Genomic DNA, 21,708 nt, shown 5'->3' with positions numbered 1-21,708 from the left:
GTTTTCAACAATAGATAGAGCAATTCTTGAGGAAGGTTTTAGTGTATAATAAGTTTAGGATTTGTGTAAACTGACAATATTACAACGATATTAGTTAAACATGTCGGAAAAAATTAAGCCATTCGAGAGCTTTCCTCGAGAACGCTGCCAAAACCTTTTGTGTTACAACAAAACTATGTATGGCGGGTTTGTACCTCTTTAATAAATCTACAAAAAAGTCCGCGGTGTTATATGTCTATCTTCCAAGGATAACCCACAATAACCATTTTTATGTGTTTTCTTAATACAGTAAAATTATGGGTTATTTACGAACCTATTTTTAACAATACAGTATTAATCCTTATCCTAATAAATAAGTTAGATATATTATATATGTAATATAGAACAAAATTGCCTTTTACACTACACCAAAAAAGTGAATAGGTAATGAGTTATCGTAATATTAAAATCTCCGCGCGAGAAATTAAAAATCGATGAAACGTAGCGAAGATATCGTTGGCATCTATATACTAATATATAAAGCTGAAGAGTTTGTTTGTTTGTTTGTTTGAACGCGCTAATCTCAGGAACTACTGGTTCAAATTGAAAAAATATTTTTGTGTTGAATAGACCATTCATCGAGAGAGGTTTTAGGCTATATATCATCACGCTGCGACCAATAGGAGCGAAGAAAAAGTCATAACTTATATCTTCTAACCACGCAGACGAAGTCGCGGGCAACAGCTAGTAAGTAATAAGTGAGAGATTAACATAGAGAATTACAAACAATTAGGTCAAGAGTCACGCGACATTTCGAACACTCAATGATAAGTGGCCGTAGACATCACATGCTCGTGAACAAGAGAAACTCTCGATAGAAAATGCAGGGAAAGCTGGCAAGAATCCAACACACACCTCTATGCACAAACATTTGTTTAGAATACCCGCAAACAATTCCTATGGCTTTGCCTTGATTATGAGAAAATTTAAATTTAATTAGGGTGAATTAATCTCAGAAATCGTTTCGCTATCCCTGGAAGCGTGATGTCGCATTGCACAGTAAAAAAACAGCCTAGTGACAGCGAATAGACAGAGAGCATAACCTCAATAAAATAGAACCCTCGAGTTCGGAATAGCCGACGTTTTCAAACCATAAAATGAAAAGTACGAATTAGCGTAAACCGTCTACCATAATCCTACATTCTTAAAGTCTTATAGATAATGACCTCATTGCTCGTTGCTCGTTAAAGCTCGCTTGTTAAGAAAAGGGCCTTTACTTACCTTTTACAGCCTAATAAACAGAAGTAAAATTGTGTTATAGTCTCTTTTGTGTAAATTTTTATTACAGTTCTAACGATACAGATACGTTTTGGCTGTCTTGATCATACCTGTGCCTTAGGAATATAAAATAAAATATAGGTTTTATATGAGTCTATAAAATCATCTTTGATTATGATGGCCATGGTTGCCAAGGAGATAGAATTTAAGAAACAAAAAAGCAAATAAATAGCACTCGTTTATGAGCTACAGTTGCCAAAAGCGGTAAAAATGAAACCAGAATTTTATTTTTAATGGTCAATAATCCTTTCATTTATGGTTACACACGTAAAAAAAATACTGCTTCATACGACAGATACTGAAAGTCAATAAAATAATATTAGTATAACGAGTTTTACACTTCCGTTGTAAAGATTTTATTGTAGGCATGCGGTTTTTATTATGTTTAGTATTGAGATCGGATGAGACTGCGAGTGTATATAATTTATTAGTGAATTTCAAAGTACATTAGTGAACGTGGTGTGTTATTGTTTTACTTAATTTCAATGTTTTAAACACATATTTATTGCAGTTTATCATTTTTACGTAAGTCCTTAGAACTGAAAACTGTTTCAGTTCTGTATTTCTCAGTTGTTTGTGAACCCCTGAAAGTTTGTTTACATTCTTTATCTCGTCTTGATGGCCTTGCTATACATATTATTTATCTTACAAACATGTTATTATGAGTACAACGAAACGTTTTTGACAGAACCATGTGACTAAAAGTGACAGCGTCATATTCAGCTGTTAGCTGCTGTTAGTTTGCTGACGTCAATGTCAAAACAAGAATTTATTTTTGTACGTCCTACTTAGTTTTTAAATGAATAAGAGTACAATAAAACAGTGAAAATTAGGTTAATTACGTTTAAAATACATTGTTGTATCAAATCTAAGTCATGAGTGATAACAAGGCTTCGTTGCGGATAGACTGGTTCGACGGAACCCTGATTGAAGACGCCAGGCCTAATAGCTCCGCAGCAACATCAGAGTTTGCTGATGAAGAGCCTCCGGAACCAAAGGTTACCCCCAGACCGCAGTACACAGAGAAAAAACCAATCGGATTCAAGAGACTACTTGACATCTCTACATTAAGCCCTCCAATTTTAAATTTAGAAGTCTCCCATAGACCAGGCTTCTGGAATCTACTCGACGAAGAAGAACTAAAAGGAGACTTCATAGTTTTAATTGTGAAGATATTAGCAAACGTATACAAGACCTTGGAGCCCGGTGAAAATTCAAAAATAGTAAAACTTTTAAGAACTCGGTTTCAAAATTCAAACTTCTTGGTCAATATTAAAAACTATTTAGATGAGTTACCTAGTGTGAGGATTGTCGAAAAGAGGTTGAATTCACAGTTGTGGGATGATGCGGAATCATTTTATGTTAATATCTTGTCACTGTGTGAAGGGATAATGATCTTTGAGAGTGATAATGTTGAATTTATAAAGGAAATACTTGATTTATTGGAGTTAACTGAAGTCAGTGCTATTGGTGTTAGAGAGGAGCACACTGAACGGTTCAGTAATGACTTGTTCCTAAAGATTGAGGACTTGAAGTCAAGGGCTATGAGATTATTGAAGGATGAGGTATGTGAAATATGGTTTATTTATTTGCTAATAAACATTTTTTCGACTATCATCACAGTAAGTTTAAAACAGTCCTAATTTTTCTTTAATCTAAGTCCATTAAATGTTAGAATATTGAAAACCAATCATTTTTTTTAATGACAAAAGAATTGCTCCAGAAATTCAGTACAAGCTACTTAAAATACCTTTCTCATTTAAATTTAACAAATCATTTTCTATTTCCAGGATCTGAATGAAGTTGGTACTGCAAACATAGCACCACAAGAAACTCAAAACCAAGACAAAAATTACTTCAAAAATCTAAACATATTTCCAACACAGGATGATTTACTTTCAGTCAACAAAGTTCCTATACAACCGAATATTGTTAACGGTGCCTACGCAACTATAGAACATTATCTAGACTTACAATTCAAGCTGTTAAGAGAAGATTGTTTTGGACCCCTACGGGAAGGAATATGTTGGTAAACATTTATTCTAATTCTTTGATATTGTTAAGTCTGTATTGTAAAGCAAAGTATAATATTTTCTTTCTTCAGGTAAATACTTGGAGAATCCGTCTAAAAGGCGGCATGAGAATATTAGGTGAGTTTATTTTTATTGCAGTAATTTTATTCTAAAAGTGATATCTTAATTGATATTGTTTGCGAAGGGTTTACTCACTCATAGTCTTTATTTATAAGCATCGCCCGACTAGTTTCGAACCCACAAGCTTTCACCCGACTTTTTAGACTCGCGATCTGAAACTAGTCGGGCGATCCTGATAAATAAGCATGAGTAAATCGTTCTTAAACAATTGTCAAAAATTGGAATAATGACATCTCATTTATATTCATATCCCAACGCTGATAAAAGTTTAAATAAAAATAACAACTGACCCTAATTTTTACTAGCATTAATATAATATCTATTAAATTCCAGAGTATACCCAAAAGTACGTGTTCTCCGTAACTACGTGAGCAACAACCGCGTAGGCCATCTAGTGGACATAGCTTGGAAGGAGCGCCTGAGCAACAGTACAGTCGACTTCAAAAGATACGCGAACAACAAGCAGCTGATGTTCGGGTCGCTATTGCTCTTCACCAGTGACAAGTTTGAAACTATTTTGTGTGCGACTGTACTTGATTCTAGTTTGAGCTTGCTAAGTGAAGGTTATGTGAGTACTTTTGTAATCTATACTAATGTTATATCTACGTATAAAAGTAGTATAGAATATTCTTTATTGTACATCATAAAAGAATTTAGTAACATGCAATGGTCCAATGGCATTCTTATCGATAGTAGTCCAGTCTTTCTGTCTGCCCACCGTTTACGCTTCGCCTTTGATTTATTATACTGTTTTACTCCTTGTCTGATTTATACTTATTCTCAAAAAGACGAATGTTTTAATTTTCCTAAGAAAGGACTACCTACAATTTGAAAGTAATTCCTTTCAGGCTACTTTTTGCCGCGACTTAGGTACAAGCAGTTTAAATGTCACAAGAAAGTCATTTGTTTATTTTGCCATGTATGTATATCTCTGGGGTAAATTGCAATAAACTTCGAGATATGGAAACAACCCAATCTTCCCCTAGTCAATTTACAGATGCCTTTAGTCTAAAAATTGAAAATGAATATTTCTTTTACAGATAGCCGTATCATTTCAAAACCCAACATCGAGGAACATATTCTCCGAAGCGTACCTGATGGTGGAAAGCGAAGTGTTCTTCGAGCCCTACCACAGAGTACTGAAGGTTTTACAGCAGTCTAGAATAGATGATCTGCCTATGAAGAAGTATATTGTTGATGTTCAGGTCTGTTCTGTTTTAAGTACTGTGCATATTCGGAAAAGTTCATCATCATCCACAGCCTTTATCCTTTCACTGCTGGGCATAGGCCTCCCCTTTCCCGTGCCAATTTCTACGGTCCTGTGCTAGCCTCATCCAAACTCGACCCGAGTCCTTTTTTATGTCATCGACCCATCTTGCTCCCGGAAAAGTTCAGTCATGTTTAATTTACCATTTTGTACATCTAAATGAACAACATCCTTCATTATAACCCCACAATTTCAAAAAATAAACTGGGCTTACCATAAAAAAATGCTTATCTGCTAAAATTGTTATGATTTTATGATGTTGTGGACCAAAGTCTCTTCCTGAATATAAAAGACTATTCATTTCATGAAAAAATATGTTTATTTCCGAACATCAAAGTAAAATATGGAATGTAAAAATAATAATAAATACTAAATATTTTGCAGTCCTATGTCAGAGTATCCGAAATAACCCTTCTATTTTCTCTTTCCAGAAACAATCAAGCCCTCCCACTTATTTAACGAACGAAACGATTTACACTTTACCTTATAACTCTGAAGAAATCCCTTTCCCAGTATTAGATACAGAACAATGGCCTGATCAGTACTTCGGCCTCGACAACTCCCAATTAGAAGCCTACAAGTTCGCTCTAACACGAGAATTCGCCGTAATCCAAGGCCCGCCAGGTACCGGTAAAACGTACATAGGGGTGAAAATCGCATCCACTCTACTAAGGAATTTAGCACTCGAAGGCACCCCGATGTTAATCATTTGCTACACGAATCACGCCCTAGATCAGTTCCTAGAAGGCATCTTAAGTGTCACTAACAGTATAGTGAGATTAGGCAGCCAGAGCAAAAGTCCTTTGCTAGAAAAATTCACGCTTCACAATTTAAGGACGAAAATCAAGTCGAAATATTCTTACTTGTACGCGAGTAAGAGAAATGAGTTGGAGAAAATATTCAAAGAAATGACTGAAGTACAAGGTGAGATTGAGAAATGTGAAAGAGAAATCGTTTCGTACAAAACATTGAAACCACACCTAAAAGTTGGTGATAAGAACTATGAACTAAAGAGTTGTAAAGACGATAGCATACTTCCCTGGCTTTTTGGTCATTTGGAGGAAGATTTAGAACTTCTAGAAGTTGATGAACCCAATGATTCTGATTTAATCGAAGAGGACTGGGAGAAACTAGATGATCTAGCTCTTACAGAAGAAATCGAAACTTGCTTCTCTGAGAAATGGGCGTTGACAGAAATAGAATCGATGTTGAATAGTATTAAATATGTTAAAGATATTACTGACAATCACTTGGAAGGGCAGAAGATGACAGAAAAGTTTGAGATGCAGATCAAAAGAGTTAGGAAGAGATTAGATTGTTTTAAGGTAAATACTGAAATTTCAAACTCGTGTAACTGAAAAATAAATTACTGTAATTCTTTACTTTACCGACGCTTCTCCTAACATGTGATGGCTTCTGCTTCCAATCCAGTTGAACACTAAAATACCTATCTACTATAGAAGCCGGGATGATGAGTTATCAAGTATTAAATTTGTGCTCTTTTTTTTTCAGAAATACAGAGTTTTACAGAACAGCAAACAAGAACAAAACATAGAAATAAGTAAAGACTTGTACAGTTTGAACCCTGAACAAAGATGGCGGGTGTATTACGCCGCTGTGGAATCTATAAAGAACCAATTACTGGCTAAAATGAATAATTTGTTGGTAAGTTAGTAGTTTTTTTTAATACATCTTTATCGAAATTATTATTTAACTTGATCTCCTTAGATCTGTAAAATTTCAACGTTTTATAGCCTCTTGAATAGACAGGTAATTTTCAGAAAAAAAATGGATCTTCTAAACGAAAATGCCTAAAACGTAGTGAAAAATATTCTTCTTCTTTTTATCTAATAAAACAGTAATAAATAATGATTTCTCTTGTTACAATGTTAAATCTTATTAAACTTGTTTGCCATATCATAGGAGCAACACAACACAACAAATCAAGAATTAAATGAAGTGGCAACCTTGATTGACGGTGAAGTAATGAGGACCGTCAGAGTGGTGGGGGTGACCACCACCACCGCCGCCAGGAGACACGACCTCATGAGGAAGCTGCTGTCACCTATAGGTATAGTAATAATAACACTAAGTACCTGGAGACCAAATTGACATGACGAATGAACGGATTTGTTTTAAAATTTAGGAATACATAAATGATTCGAATTTTCTTAGGACAAAATTTTAAGTGACCCACAGAATTCAAAGTAGCCATTATTTTACTTATTTTATTTTTAAACTATAATCCTGCAGGGAAAGGGCTTCTTAACTTTTCATTCACCTGTGTATGTCGAGCTGTTCATATTCAATGGCGAAAGAAGTCAACCGCTGTATAAAAGCCTAGAATAACTCTTCACTTTATCTGCCTTAAGATGAGATCTGCATGCAATATTACCTAGTTTAAGAAAATACTAATGCCTTCTATGATGATTTTATTAAAATATATAATATTAACATTCCAGTGATCGTCGAAGAAGCGGCTGAAGTATTAGAAGCACATATCGTTGCGTCTTTAACTCATCGATGTGAACACCTTATACTTATTGGTAAGTATGGAAATATAGCAGTTGATTAAATCGATATATTTAGTTTCTATGGCTGTTGATTGTATTGGCGACAACCGACATACGATTGTGGTCAAAGACAGTTTAAATTATACCATTTGAAGGCGTGATGCAGCTTTGAGGTTGATTAATTATAAATTTCATGAACTATATTTCTCTTTTACAAGACCTGATTCTTGACGAAAACCAAATTACAACTTTTATTTAGTAAAATTTTAATCACTCAAAAACTCCAAAATATTTTGTACTAACAACATCTCCATAAAAATATTTAGTACTGACACCGTCTCCACAGGTGACCACAAACAGCTTCGTCCTACAGCCGCCCACTACAAGTTAGCCAGAGACTTTAACCTTGAAGTATCGCTCTTTGAACGCATGATCCGCAACGGTGTCCACGCTAGGACCCTGACTACACAACGCAGAATGAGGCCTGACTTCGTACAGTTGATAGTACCGGCTGTATATGAGAGGCTGGACTCCCATACCAGTGTTTATACGTACCCCGATGTGAAAGGGATGCGGGATAACTTGTTTTTCTATACACATGAGGTTTATGAAGATTCTGAGGTTAGTAGAAAGAAACAGTATTCTATTATTATTTTTTTAATAACCACAATCTTATTTCGTATTCGCAAACGAACAATACTGAGTGATGTTCATCAATGTATATATGATGACCTATTAAATAATAAGAAATTTCATCTTTGTGAATATGGCGTCTTACACACCATCATGTATTTTAGCTTAGGTATCGCCAACGCCCATACCACGTTGAATACACCGGTTCTCGTCCGATCACCGAAGTTAAGCAACATCGGGCGCGGTTAGTACTTGGATGGGTGACCGCCTGGGAATACCGCGTGTCGTTGGCTTTTTGCATTTATTATTTTTGTTCATGTAGATATTATTGTTTTTAAATATTTTATTACGCATTAACTGGATTATATTTTTTATCAGATATTTTCTTATACAATTTTTAATTCTGATATAAGGAAGTCTCTAAGTATTATGTGTCATTTTTTTATTCCTATCTACAGACAAACAAAACTAACTAACCATATTGTGTAATATTCCAGGGTATGGAAGACAGTTGGAGTCACAGGAACACTTGGGAGGCTAAGTGGTGCGTCGCCCTGGCGAACTACCTTCGGCGCTTGGAGTACAAGCCTGAAGAGATCACGATACTCGCCACTTACACCGGCCAAGTGTCTCTCATAAAGGATGTATGTATTTTGTTATAATATGCACCTATGTACTTAAAATGTACCCCAGACACGGTCAGTGACGAAAGTCGATATACAATTCTAATCATATTAGGAAACCTCTTTAGTATTGGAGATCAGCTAGCTTTAAGTAGAAGTCTGAATTTGTTTACTTGGTTTTGCAGCTTTCTTTTCACTAAATAAACTTGATCAAAATAAGATATTGCTAAATTAATTTATCACCAACCTAATTTAAACCCTAACAAAAGGGTAATGCGGAAAAATACGAATTACATCAAGCATGTAAACCTACATTTTTTTTGTAGCTTACTAGAAAATACAGTCTTCTCCGAGACGTTAAAATAACAGCAGTTGACAACTACCAAGGAGAAGAGAACAGGATAGTGATATTATCACTCGTAAGGAGTAACAGAGACAACAAGATTGGATTCCTGAACGCTCCTAACAGAATCTGTGTTGCTTTGTCCCGAGCTAAAGAAGGTAAGATATCAATTGGATAACCTTAATAACGAAATACTAAATATTTTAACCCCTTTTTTGGTAAGGCGAGGGAACCTCAAAACAAACCCTGGTTTCTAAAAAAAAGCAACTGGAGGTTTTATAAAAAAAAAACATTTGAACTATTTTTTTGTTGACCATCGTCTTTTTATCAAACAATCATCTTCAGAAAATATAATCAATAAATTTGACAATAGATTAACTTAATCTGGTTTTCAGGGCCATTACACGAATTTCTCAAATATCTATCTATAAATAAGAAAAATTGATTATTTATTAGATTACTTCTAAACTTAAAATTATTTATTTATTTCCAGGTTTCTACATATTCGGAAACATGAATGTACTAAAATCAGCCAGCAGTATATGGAGACAGATCAATCAGAAACTTGTAGAACAAAATGCAATAGGAACTAAAATAAACCTGACGTGTACGAAACATAAAGGAAATACCCTTGAGGTTAGCCAAAATAACCTTTTTTAAAAGCCTTATAACATTTTAGAAGGAATTTTTGAGAAAAGTATTGATTCTACGAAAATTTTGTTCTAATTTTGCGCGATGCTGCAACAATAAGTGCACGGATAGCCAAGGGGTTGAGCGGGTTCGACCCCCGCGTAGGACAAGCATTTGTGTGGTCCACGAATACTGTTCCGAGTCTGGGTGTCTCTGTGCACGTGATTTGAAAACCTTCGCGACACAAGGAATAAATAAATAGTTTCTGCGAGAGTCGTTAAAAAATACGAAAAAAGGGGAGGGTAAATTTTTAGTTGATTGCATTCGGTTCTCGGATTTTTAATTCCAACATTTCTTCTTTGCAGATTAAAAGCATAGACGAAATAGACAATTGTCTGGCAGAATCATGTCTAAGGAGTTGCGAAATGAAATGAAAAAATTAATTTATACTTTTTTATTTAACATTGTGAATTACAATAATTTTGTTAGTAAATAAATAATTCTATCAATCATGGTGCTATCAAAACTGTTTCTATTACTCACTTCTAATAAGCCACTCGTAAGCATTATGTATAAATCGACGCAAGTAAAGACAGCTCCAAAATACCGTTTGCGAAGTGAACTTCGCTGTCAGTACTGAACTTAGCATTTTTCTGTTTATTTATTCTAAAGATACTAATTTTCCTGGACTAATTTGCTTCTCAGCCAATTAGAAAATATCGACTTCAGAAAGCTTATAATAAGTTTTACATTTCTAAGGCCCGATTTTTCAATCGTCAGATAACTTTTATCTGAGGAATAAATATGGCCGTTTGACATATTTTCTATACAAAAGCTGTCAAAACGACAAATATATTCATCGAATAAAAGTTATCTGGCGATTGCAAAATCGGCCCTAAGTTATATAATTTACCTTGTTCGCAGAATAAACTATTACATTTCATTTCAACGCTAAACACAGGGATATGTTTCCCTGTCCACCGAAGTCAAAGCTCAGTTTACATGCGTCGATTTATAAGCCACGCAATATAACTTTACAAAAATATTATATTATGTAGTAACACATCTATTATCATGCTATTGAAATATTTGTCATTTATTTCTTAACTATGCTACGGAATAAATTACTATTTGTGACATTGACAGATAGTTCAGGAATGATTTTGTGTCTATTCAAGTTATACATAGCAAAGACTCAAGATTCTAGGCGTACAAATAGCCTTAGTGCGAGAAGCATTTTCTATATAGATAATTATCAACAAGAATACAGGATTCTTATGTCGTGAATCTATTTTACTGTAACATTTAGTCAAATTTATTGACTAATGACAACGAAGCACCCTCTGTTCCTGAAAAGCTGATCAATACGAAAAATATTTCAACACTTGTCAAACATTCTTAAGAGCTGTGAGCGACCAATTACAATAGAAAAGAAACAGAAAAATTAATCACATTTTAGAAACCGGATGTATTATTCCAGATTTTTTGACAGGGTAGTATGACATGGCAAAATTAGGTTAACGAGCGCGAGTCAAACTCGAATGAATACACTTAACTTGTCTATAAATAAATAAAACTTAATTACAAGTTTATTCAACTGGTCTACGAAAACGTCTAAACTTACACCTAATCATGCTAGTGCATTGTGATCGGACAATAGCATTTGAATTACGTAAATAATTAGTAATATACGTCAATGCAATACAGGATGTTGAGGAAATGAGTGGTCATATTCAATGCATATAGAACATTTCAGCAACAATAATTTTATTCTGCCCATAGAATTTAATCTTCCTCAGTTTCTTCCCTTCATTTTTTAATTATATGTAGTAGTATGCAAAATATGACCACGTATTTCTGTTACACCCTGTATGTGTTAAATAAAGCCTCCCCCGTATTATAAACGTACATCTTTATAATATACATATCAATGTATCTATTTATAATCTCTATTGCCATTATTGAACTGTATCGAATGACTTGCATTCAAATACATTAAAAACGATTTGTAATACCTAATTTAGTATCATTACCGTCATCATTCCGTCTATCAATAGAATCGTAAAATAATATGGTTTTTGATCTAACGGTCAACTGGAACGTCTTTACATTATGCGAGACAGAGACTATATATGGTGTAGAGCGGCATCTGTTTTCCTTTTGGTACTGCTTAATTTATATGGTAACAAATTTGAATTATAGAGGAACACTTCAATGCGTTTCTAAACTATTAATATAACATTTCAGAAAAAGGTTTACAGTATGAAAATTAAATATAACATTTCAAAAAACATTACAAAATCACCTGACAACAAATCACACTAGATGGTGACCACAGAAATCGACTACCGACCGTGACTTGCCTAAAAAATTTGGGGTTTTTAATAAATTAAAATGAATTCCTTCCCACAACACAACCTCTTGAACTATAGTTACGACAAAAATGTTAATTATCAAACATATTATTAGCATCTCATTTTACCTGTGCCCAAAACGATCGATAACCATCAATTAAATACTTAGTTCCGAGAACTTTCCTTACTTTAAGTTTTGAAACATTAACGTTTACTGTCACATCTTTGTTCATTGTATCACATAATCGATTGTCCTTTTATAGTACACTGGTTGAAGATATGTTTTGTTCTTATTTGATCAGATTTTTCTTCAATTTTTAACAGACCCTTGTCGCATAGGATATTGACGTCATTCTGACGCATTATTAAAAAATTGCTTACGTTAGAAATGAACTGTCAATTTTCGTCACCAAAATGGCGGCTAGATCTGTCAGATATTTACGAGAACTTGAAAATAAACGATTATAATATTGCTATTCAGAGCAATTGTCATGTTTTGCGGACTTTCAGCTACAAAAATTGATTCCACACTACAAAATAATCGTAAAATAAGTCTCGCTAGGGGCTCAAAAATATTGCAATCACAAATGCACTTAAAAAAAAAATTGATCACAAAAACATGTTTTGCTCAGCAGAACGTCCATAAGTGCAACTAGTCATTAAAAAAAAACAATCAATGAATTAGACGAAGTCTAGGTTTAAGTTGATGTAACACAAAAACATTTACTTAGGTATTATTCTGAACATAACTTACTTAAATGATTCGACGATTTACTTTCTAACATCATTAGTGTTGCATTTAAAATGTTGCGTTACTTAAATACAATAGCACATTTACATTATAACTTATTACGCTCTAAAAACCACAATTGCAATAGGTAAGTATTTCTTTTGTTCAATGGTAATGTTAGATCACTATCTCATTGCTAAAAACATTCTTTGTTTAAAGACTGTTAAGATATTTTCATCTAGGATATGCTTGCTTTTACTTTGATTCACTATTCGTTCGACAAAACCCAAAATATTCATTAATTCGTTACGAAGTATCCACCCATTTACTCAACGCATACATTATAAACAACTGTAGCAACTACAATGCCATAACTTGGCGAAGATACCTAACTATCTATAGAAAGAAGAAATGCTTAAGCTTTAAAAAAATACTTCTGTTCTACAGCTCACAACTGTACCTAACTACGGTACGTTAACGCATCACATAATTATCACATTAGCATTCAGCTAAATTAACCTAATATTCTTCTAGGAACTCTTCCACGAGCCCCGCTATCCTGTCCGCGGCTTCCAGCTGGATGTGATGCGTCCCCTCCACCTCTTCATACCTCACGTCAGCCGTAGCCCGCATCTTCTCCACTACACTCAAATAATAATCTAACTTCTCCCACCTCTGACCAGGCAAAGCCCGAATATTTAAGACTTTACATTTAACTTTCGATGCATATTCCAAAGCTGTTTCTATAGACATCATAGCGAGCCCTGATACTTTCAATCTGGGGTCCCTCCTGAAGAAATAGCCTTTTCTCTTCATATGCGCCGGAGTTGGCATCATACCTCGTTTCATCAATATCTTGCAGTTCTCTCTTGAAATAGATCCCTTGTATGCGTCGCAAACAATATCAATCATCTCTTCGTAAGTGTAACAAGGGACTTTGTCTTCCGTCAAGTGTTCATACTGCAGTAGTTTGTCGATGGCAACACCAGTCGTTTTCACCATATTACTGGGCTCGCGGACAGCAGGACTGGCGATATCGACGCAAATAATTCTGTCAACTTCATCGGGGAAGGAAGCCGCGTACATGAAGCTGATCGCACCGCCGAGAGAGTGTCCCATTAACGAGACTTTGGTCCATTTAAAATGTTGAATGATTCTTCTGAGTAGTACGATGCCGTCCCAGAATATGTAGTACAGCATGCCGGTGGGATAGTGCGTTGAAAGGCCGTGTCCGGGTAGGTCGATGCAGAGGACGGAGGTGGTGACGGGCAGGAGCGGGATGAGGTTGTCCCAGGTGCCCGCGTTGTCCTGCCAACCGTGAATGGCGATGACCGGCTGCTTGTTCCGAGGGCCCCACCATCGCCCAGCGACGTGGCCCCATGGGACTGGTATTTCGATCTCCTCTACCTTGTACCCAGGCGGTAGCACTGCAATAGAAAACAATAAGCGGTTAATTTACAACAGGAATACACGGACAATTCATATTGTTATGTGTAATTGGTTACGTTAAACTTCAAATAACGGTTAACGATATCAGTGTAAAGTTTTCATTAACAAAATTTAAACAAACAAAGGCAGGACGTGCTCCACAATAAATGAATATTCATACTAAATTGACGATCCAAGAAAACATTTAACTTTGGAAGTCGTTTCGTGTTACTCGAAATAAAGGATTGGATCAAGGACATGACAAGCGTTTTTAAACAGACAATATTTGTTTAACAGATCGAAAGATTATTGTTGGATATTTAATACAACATTCCATTTTTGATATTTATTTCAAATATAACGTCTACAAATGTAAGAAAAGAAACGCCCTGACACAGTTAAACGAATTGATTCTAAACGCATGAAACATACTTAAGTCTAAACATACTATATTTGAACACATTTGCACAGTTTATCTGAATACTTTATCAATTTACCTCTTATATTATCTACTGCTTAGTCGTATAAACCTACATTATAGGTACCTTACGTATGCAAGTCTCGTGTTCTGAGATAAGTACGCACAGGTCGCTAGACCTCATCTCTAGAAATGATAATTAGAGCGATTGCTTGGACGATTAATTTTCTGCTTTGGTATTAGCATGAGGTGGAAGAGTACGTGACTAAGTATTAGCGGTATTAGTTCAAGGCCCCGATTTTGCTATTTAAAATGGCCGATGAATAATAGCAATTAGATTAAATTTGATACTATTCCTATTATCTTAAGCATCTTGAAAACAAAATAATTGGAATTCCATTGTCTTCACCGAGAATGTTCTATGTGTGCACTCATGCACTGAATATCCAATTATGATGAATTGCTACGCATTGCCACGCACCAGCCAAAACGTAGGAGACGTTTCACGGTCGTTCAGGTTTAGTATGTAAGAGTCTGCCCCTATCGGCACTACACACTTCTTCCCCTGGGCCCCGATTATTGTTATTTGCAATGGCCAATGAATAAGTGGCAATTGGATTAAATTTGAAACTATTAAAATTCTCTTAAGCATTTTTCCAATACAATAATTGGAAATTAATGCATTGAACGTGAACGTGACTGTTTCGCTCCGTACTGAATTATCCATTATTGGAGAAATATGTTGGTCAATAGTGGAGCAAATCAGTTGAGAAAGGTTTTTAATTTCAGCTCGGAAAATTTACTGAAGTTCGGTTAAATTTTCCGATAAAGGCATTACTAAGTCTACTAATCGTCCGGAACTGTGTAGTTTATTATATTTATGATTTTATTTATATGCTGGCACCTAATAACACCTGCGAAAAAATGACGAAATTTTTGCCTTCGTCTACTTAAAATAGCATAAGTCCAAAATGAAAATAGGCAGCAATCGTTCTGCGTTGACCCTAGGCCAAATGTTAACAAACGCACCATTATGTCTCATGATAATCACACAGAGTATTATTTATTTAGCATCGTTACTCAGTGATCGAAAATGGCAACTGACACGAAATTTTAACGTGTTTCTTAACGACCACGTCATTTATAAATTGAAGTATGAAAGGATATATCAAAGACCTTGTATCTAATAATGAGCATCGTCATTCCAAACTCATAAAAACATTGGACTTTGATACAACAGCAGGTTAACCACCTCACCGACTATCTTTTGATGGTAACAGTCCGTTTGACACGGAAGTCCGATTGTTTATAAGTACTAATATAATCACTAGATACGTAGGTGTAAGTAGGTATAATTGCTGGCCTGTTGGTCTAGGGGTTAGTGCCCCGACTGCTAGAGCGGATGTCTTAGGTTCGATTCCCACTCAGGGCAAATATTTGGGTGTTGTGTACGGTCATTTGTTCTGTGTCTGGGTGAAGTTATTTTTAATATGTATCTTTCTTGTAATTAAGTATGTTTATCAGTTACCTAGGACTCGTAAAACAAGTTTTGTTCAGCCTAAGACTAGATGGCGTTGTGTGCCATTTGGAAAATATTTTCCGGTTTTTTTTTTTTAAATAACGTGGAAGACAATTCAAAACTGAAATGGAAACATGCATAATTCATACAATACAAAACGGTAAAGTAAGGTGACTAGGCTTTTTAACGCAAGTAATTTATGTGACAGTAAAAAAAATGAGTAATCTACCTCATTCATATCGATACAATGAAACAATGTTTGGTAATTTACCGAAACATCGCTTGAAATTGCTGATAGCAGGAGCAATAAAATTGTGATGTGAATTTTTGACGATTTTAAGTCATGATTAAGATGCAAGATTGAACTCAAATCGGGCAAATGTCAATGAAGTTTTTTTTGACACCAGTGACGGTGAATGGAATGGTACAGGAATCTTTTGGAATCTGAACTCGCACAACCTGCAGAGTGCTAACGTGTTAACCGGTGCCTAGCATTGGGACGTTTATAGTAATGTATATGATTATTATATCTACATATGATACCATGTAAGAAGGTTACATAAGATAATATCTAGAATTATCGTTAGCTTGTATATCAATCAACAATGGAGTGAACAAAGTACAAAGTCCTATTATCTTATTTGCTTATCATCATGCAATAAACCTATAAAAAACTCTTTTACGTAGCAAAATACGAAGCAACAAGAAATGTTACTTCTAATAGCGAAATGTTTAAACTTTTAATACTTAATCAGATAGTGAAGACCCGAAATCCAAAATTCGAAGGTTTAATTTTTTTGAAATAATACAAATATAGTTTAAGCCACTCGGGTATTAAGCGTAATTGCTATGGAAAAGAAACCCAACCATTCATAATTACTTACTATTATTTTACTTTAATTTGAAACTGATTAATTAACAAAAGAAAAGCACCCATAATAAGTAAAACCTATATTATTAGAACGAAGAACGTATAACTATTTCACGGCCAGCCATTTAACCATGACCTTACAATGAGCATGTTCATTCCTATTAATATATTTGTATTAAACATTGCTAGCCTAAAGAAACCACCGTTGATTTGACCGTTCTAAGGTGTCGTGGTCTACACACAGCTAGAATTAAAATAGGCTTGAAACTGAAAGACTGAAAGATATTCTAAATAGAGCCTTAAGTGAGCGTCCTGCAGCACTATCAACGGAAACATTCAAATAGGTCCAGCCGATTAGGAGTTCAGTGACATGCACACACCAGTAGAATTATACAATTTTTTAAAGAAGGTCATAGAGGAAGAAAGATAAATCTTTCAATCGATACTGGAATACTATTTCTAGGAAAAGTAGAAAAGGTTTGCTTAAGTCATAACTACATATGTTATATGCAATTCGATTCCGTAATGATGAACGTTGAAATGTTACGTCAACTCACATCGTCAGAATATCATCGTCCACTTTTACCTTGCACCATCATAGGAATGGTATTCACAACACAGGTAGGTACACTAAAAGCTTCTCAAAGAAAACTAGGACGGCGCTGCGTGAAAGAAAACAGCCGACGTTTTAAGCTCGGATTCACAATCCCAGACACAATTTAAGTCCAAGTTTTTAAACGACGTAGCTTCCGCTTTGGAAACACCATTTGAAAGATCAGAATTCATATAAAAATCTTACTGTAAAAGTCCAAATATTAAAAGGAGACTATAGTAAGTTTAGTAAGACTCTACTTAATAATCTATAAATAGGTATTCTTCAAATTGCACTTATCTTACTTATCTTGTCGGTCCGCTTATTCAGACAAGGTCTCTGTTTAGTCATAGCAATGTTATTGCAATAACGAACTTTGGACTCCACAATACTGGACTTTGCCTTAACGGAACTATTTTTTTATTGACTGATTCGAGATTTGGCTGACAAGGATTAACACCAGCGATTATATGTTATCTACGTAACACATGTTAAAAATATATTACTAGTTAAGGTACCTCGGTTTTATCTTTATTATGTAGTATATTAATACCGCAATGAGATAAGTTATATTGCAATAATCGAATGGATTAATGAGAAATATTGTAGTATCGATAAAGTTTTGACTAGCAAGTCAATATGGGAGTTGATTAGAAGCCAATATGGGGCATTGTGATTTTGATGTTTTTTTATTGAATAGCTCATTGGATGATGTTTGGTATGCTTAGGCAATAAGCAGGGTCTATCGCCGCCTTTTTAATGATATAATTACAGTTTTAGAAGGAAAACATCGGTCCTGGGCGAGTAGTCAACCTTTTTGTATTGAAATATTGCAATTTATATGGAAACAAGGTTATCATTATTCCTATTATAACAAGCGTTAGCAAAAACTATTGCAAGAATACTCGGGAATAAAAATGTGAGATGTTTCGACCTTCATCTAATACCCTTTATTTCTTCTTTACTCAAAAATATTCATTCATGGTCACTCAAAAAGAATCTAAATGTATCCTACAACACGACCTTCAAAAGCCTATTCTACAATACAATAACATTACTTTCAGATGTGGTTAAAGTCTCAAGGTCTAATTGGATCATTGAACAATATTCCGATAGCGAAATGGATGCAGCCAGTAAAATAAGACATCTTTCCCTTGCCTTTGGTGCAGCTGTAGTATCTTTTACACAAGCTTTGCGCAGTCCGCAATATGATTGTGCAACACATTAAGGTATTTGTTTTTCAAAATTTAAATTCATTTTGGCCGTCTTTTTTCTTGACAAAATAAGTACCACATTGTGTGTAAATTAAAAAATGATTATTTATTCTTGACCCGAAATTATTAGAATTCCAAAACTATACTTCTTTTTAACAACTCTAAAATCACAGCATAAGACATCTTGGCAAACGAGTGTATACGTAACACGAATGGACTTCGGACTTCAGTACGTTACAGCGTGATTCATAGGAAAATCTTCCTCATAATAAGCATCTTTGCTCAGTGTCGTTCTAAACAATACTATTTTAATATGAAAATCGTATTTCGGACCATTTTTGAGGCGTTCTAAGGCTTTGCTCTCCGTCTGTCCGTTTGCCATTAGGCTGTATCTAAACCTGACGAGTACAGATATGGCACTGGAACAGAACTAAATTAATTTACACAGACTATCGAAACAAAATGTTTTCTTTTGCCATCTAATGGTACGTAACTTGGAAAGGAACGCCCAGACTGGCTTGGTCGAGTTTTAAGGTCTATCCTTCTTTGCAGTGGTGACGCAACATAAGTCTCATAACCATTAATTTTACGCTCCAAGCGAACGTTCCGCCATACGAACTCGTACATAATTATCTAAGTACACAAGGCAAGTGCCATTAGAGACTAAAGTCGGGTATCAAAGAATTATACGACTTCATTTCATTAGGTATCAAAAGATAAAATCGGAACCCTACCACTGAAGCTCTGCTGTCTGCTACCAGGCTGTATCCCACAAACCGTAAAACCTAGACCTTCAATTTCCTTTTGCCACAATAACGATTTGATGGGTGACCATTTATTTTTCGAAGTCTGATTAGTATTGTACCCTCAATGTCGCAAGTGCAACTACACTTGACAAGGGTTTTTAATGACGTGCCAGAATAGCTTCCATCTTGGAAGCAAAGAAAACATGCAAGAAAGGAAACCTCCAACAACAAGCATCTCTTGAGACAAGCTGTTTACAAAACAAACAAATGAGTTGCTTTGACTTGACTGGTTAAGAATGAAAACAAACATACCAAGCATCAATGTTCTGTATACATTGTACATAAAAACAATGTGTGAAGATTAAATAATGACGGGTAGTAAATACTATTTAATACATCTGTGTTTTTCAAGTCTATTTATTAATGTATTTGGCTGCTAGAGATTGAATATTGAGTTAATCTCCATAGGAAATAAGTCACAATTCTTTCTCTATACTTCATTTCTTTAAGTTATAAGTATCTACAAGTATATTTTTTACGAAAACGTAAACAATCTTGGTGTGTCATTTTGCCTTAGAACCCAATGTAAAACATCAATAAAGATTACCAAATCACATACTCCATTTATACCAAAAGACACCAAGACTAATTATGATTATTAGTATCAAAAAATTTATACATTGTTAACGTTCTGATCATATAATACCATTATGTGTAATGGATTTCTATAAGACATAGTTCAGTTGCTATCATCTAAAGAAACTCAATAAATTAATTGTTTTTGTAATTTTAATATCAGAAATTGCTATTTATGACCAGTTACGATGACATAAAAATACAAAAAGCAAAATATTCAATTCTCATTGAAAGTATGGGCTAAAGGAAGCTAGACTACAAAATAATTATACAGATCTGTAATCAAATCAAAGGACTCGGAAATATGTTAAAAACTTATTAATTATTTATGAGCTACATAAATTATGAGTAAATTAACTGATAAATTGATTTTTGGTTAATAGACTCAGCTTAAACAAAATACTATTGATTGAATACTAAAAACTTTAGGTCAAATAACTCAAAAGACCCATGAACTTGTTGCAACAAAGAATATTTTAATCTAGGTTGTAAATAATATTCAAGATTTTTTTAATACTGAAACTTACATTAATCATTGTATTTCATGCAATTTATAGAACAATACACTATTAAAATATTCAAGAAATATTTAAATATTTTTATTATTAAATATTGCTGCAAGAAAAATATCTTTTATTTTTATGTGTATTTTATGTATATTTTTAGTATGATGAAGCCTCATGAATAAAATAGATTTTTTATAACTTTATCATTTATAAATCACATAAAAATTACAATACCATAAAAAAATAGTTTATTTAAATCCTATTACTATATTACAATGTGCAAATACCATATCTCAACAATATGTGAGCAAACTTATTATAATTTTAAATTAAGAACCTACAGTTGAAAAAAAAAACAAAGTTTTTGCATGTTTTATGATTGTTTAGCCTGCACTTTTTAGTGCAAAAGTAATACTGGCAAATTCTGTAATTAACAACGAACGTATAGAATAATTAAGTGTTTTACCTTCTTGCACTTGGTGTCCATTCATCATAGTCTCAGCCATCGTAAGAAATTCTTTATAAACTTAGAATACTATCAATTTTATCACTCGCGTGATCATTTATTCCAAGAACAGAATGAGACAGCTCTACACGCGTACTATGATTTGCGATTATTTAGAAGAACGTCTATAGTATGTTCTTAAATTATCTAAAATACTAGCACAGATAGAAACTAATCTTTCTGATTAGAGGTGACCGTAAACGTGAGTTCACATAAGGTTAACAACTGCACTGGACCAACTGTACTATATACATGATACACCCACGGACTGCCGCAGTCTTATGAAACTAAAAGACCGAACACTACGAACAAAATAATCGATTATGCTTATGTTTTCCTCAAAATGATGAAACATGGAGTAAACTTGACGTATGAAGGTAAGGTAACTGTCAGTGTGACACTGACAGTTCAATACATGTCAATTGGCGTCAGTAAGCAGTACCAGAATAAGCGTTTTTAACAAAGGTTTTTGTGCTCCAAAGCCAAAATCTCTTCTGCTCTCTGTCGAGCAGCACTGTTTGTTATATCGTATTAAAATTGTGTCTTAAATGTAAAATTGTTTTTTTTTTTATTACAGCCATTACTTTCCCACTGCAGGGCAAAGGCCTCCCTTAGGTTCTTCCACTCTGTCCGGTCTATTGCTTTTGCCATCCACTGTTTGTGGTACGCATCCAGTTCGTCGCGCCATCTCATTCGAGGCCGTCCTCATC

The 21,708-nt window shown here is 34.5% G+C and overlaps 2 protein-coding genes and 1 non-coding gene across 3 annotated transcripts; 2 read left to right on the top strand and 1 right to left on the bottom strand.

Moving 5' to 3' along the window:
* The first annotated feature begins 1,976 nt into the window (after nucleotides 1-1,976).
* On the top strand, nucleotides 1,977-9,980 carry LOC113498526 (NFX1-type zinc finger-containing protein 1-like). Its single transcript, XM_026878550.1, has 14 exons — nucleotides 1,977-2,882; nucleotides 3,108-3,342; nucleotides 3,422-3,467; nucleotides 3,804-4,038; nucleotides 4,511-4,675; nucleotides 5,169-6,062; nucleotides 6,250-6,402; nucleotides 6,661-6,808; nucleotides 7,200-7,283; nucleotides 7,597-7,871; nucleotides 8,381-8,527; nucleotides 8,833-9,007; nucleotides 9,343-9,485; nucleotides 9,845-9,980. The coding sequence occupies exons 1-14, from the start codon at nucleotides 2,193-2,195 to the stop codon at nucleotides 9,911-9,913; spliced, it is 3,459 nt and encodes a 1,152-aa protein (XP_026734351.1). The 5' UTR covers nucleotides 1,977-2,192; the 3' UTR covers nucleotides 9,914-9,980.
* LOC113499116 lies at nucleotides 8,058-8,176 on the top strand. The gene has a single exon (XR_003401074.1). It is a non-coding gene; the product is annotated as a 5S ribosomal RNA (ribosomal RNA).
* On the bottom strand, nucleotides 9,919-21,371 carry LOC113498527 (probable serine hydrolase). The gene is made up of 2 exons (XM_026878551.1): nucleotides 20,960-21,371; nucleotides 9,919-13,990 (listed from the first exon to the last, which is right to left on the bottom strand). The coding sequence occupies exons 1-2, from the start codon at nucleotides 20,997-20,999 to the stop codon at nucleotides 13,083-13,085; spliced, it is 948 nt and encodes a 315-aa protein (XP_026734352.1). The 5' UTR covers nucleotides 21,000-21,371; the 3' UTR covers nucleotides 9,919-13,082.
* Nucleotides 21,372-21,708: the final 337 nt, after the last annotated feature.

The sequence above is a fragment of the Trichoplusia ni genome, chromosome 11, assembly GCF_003590095.1.
Source record: "Trichoplusia ni isolate ovarian cell line Hi5 chromosome 11, tn1, whole genome shotgun sequence".
Taxonomy (NCBI): Eukaryota; Metazoa; Arthropoda; class Insecta; order Lepidoptera; family Noctuidae; genus Trichoplusia; species Trichoplusia ni.
The sequence above is the reverse complement of the archived record's forward strand: the minus strand, read 5'-3'. Positions and strand labels throughout refer to the sequence as shown.

Excerpts from the sequence above, each read along its gene's own strand:
- LOC113498526 (XM_026878550.1), top strand. The coding sequence starts at position 2,193 with ATGAGTGATAACAAGGCTTCGTTGCGGATAGACTGGTTCGACGGAACC. Across the intron at positions 6,403-6,660 it reads CTAAAATGAATAATTTGTTG|GAGCAACACAACACAACAAA; the intron begins GTAAGTTAGTAG and ends GCCATATCATAG. Across the intron at positions 7,284-7,596 it reads TGAACACCTTATACTTATTG|GTGACCACAAACAGCTTCGT; the intron begins GTAAGTATGGAA and ends CCGTCTCCACAG.
- LOC113498527 (XM_026878551.1), bottom strand. The coding sequence starts at position 20,999 with ATGGCTGAGACTATGATGAATGGACACCAAGTGCAAGAAG. Across the intron at positions 13,991-20,959 it reads TGGACACCAAGTGCAAGAAG|TGCTACCGCCTGGGTACAAG; the intron begins GTAAAACACTTA and ends TTTCTATTGCAG.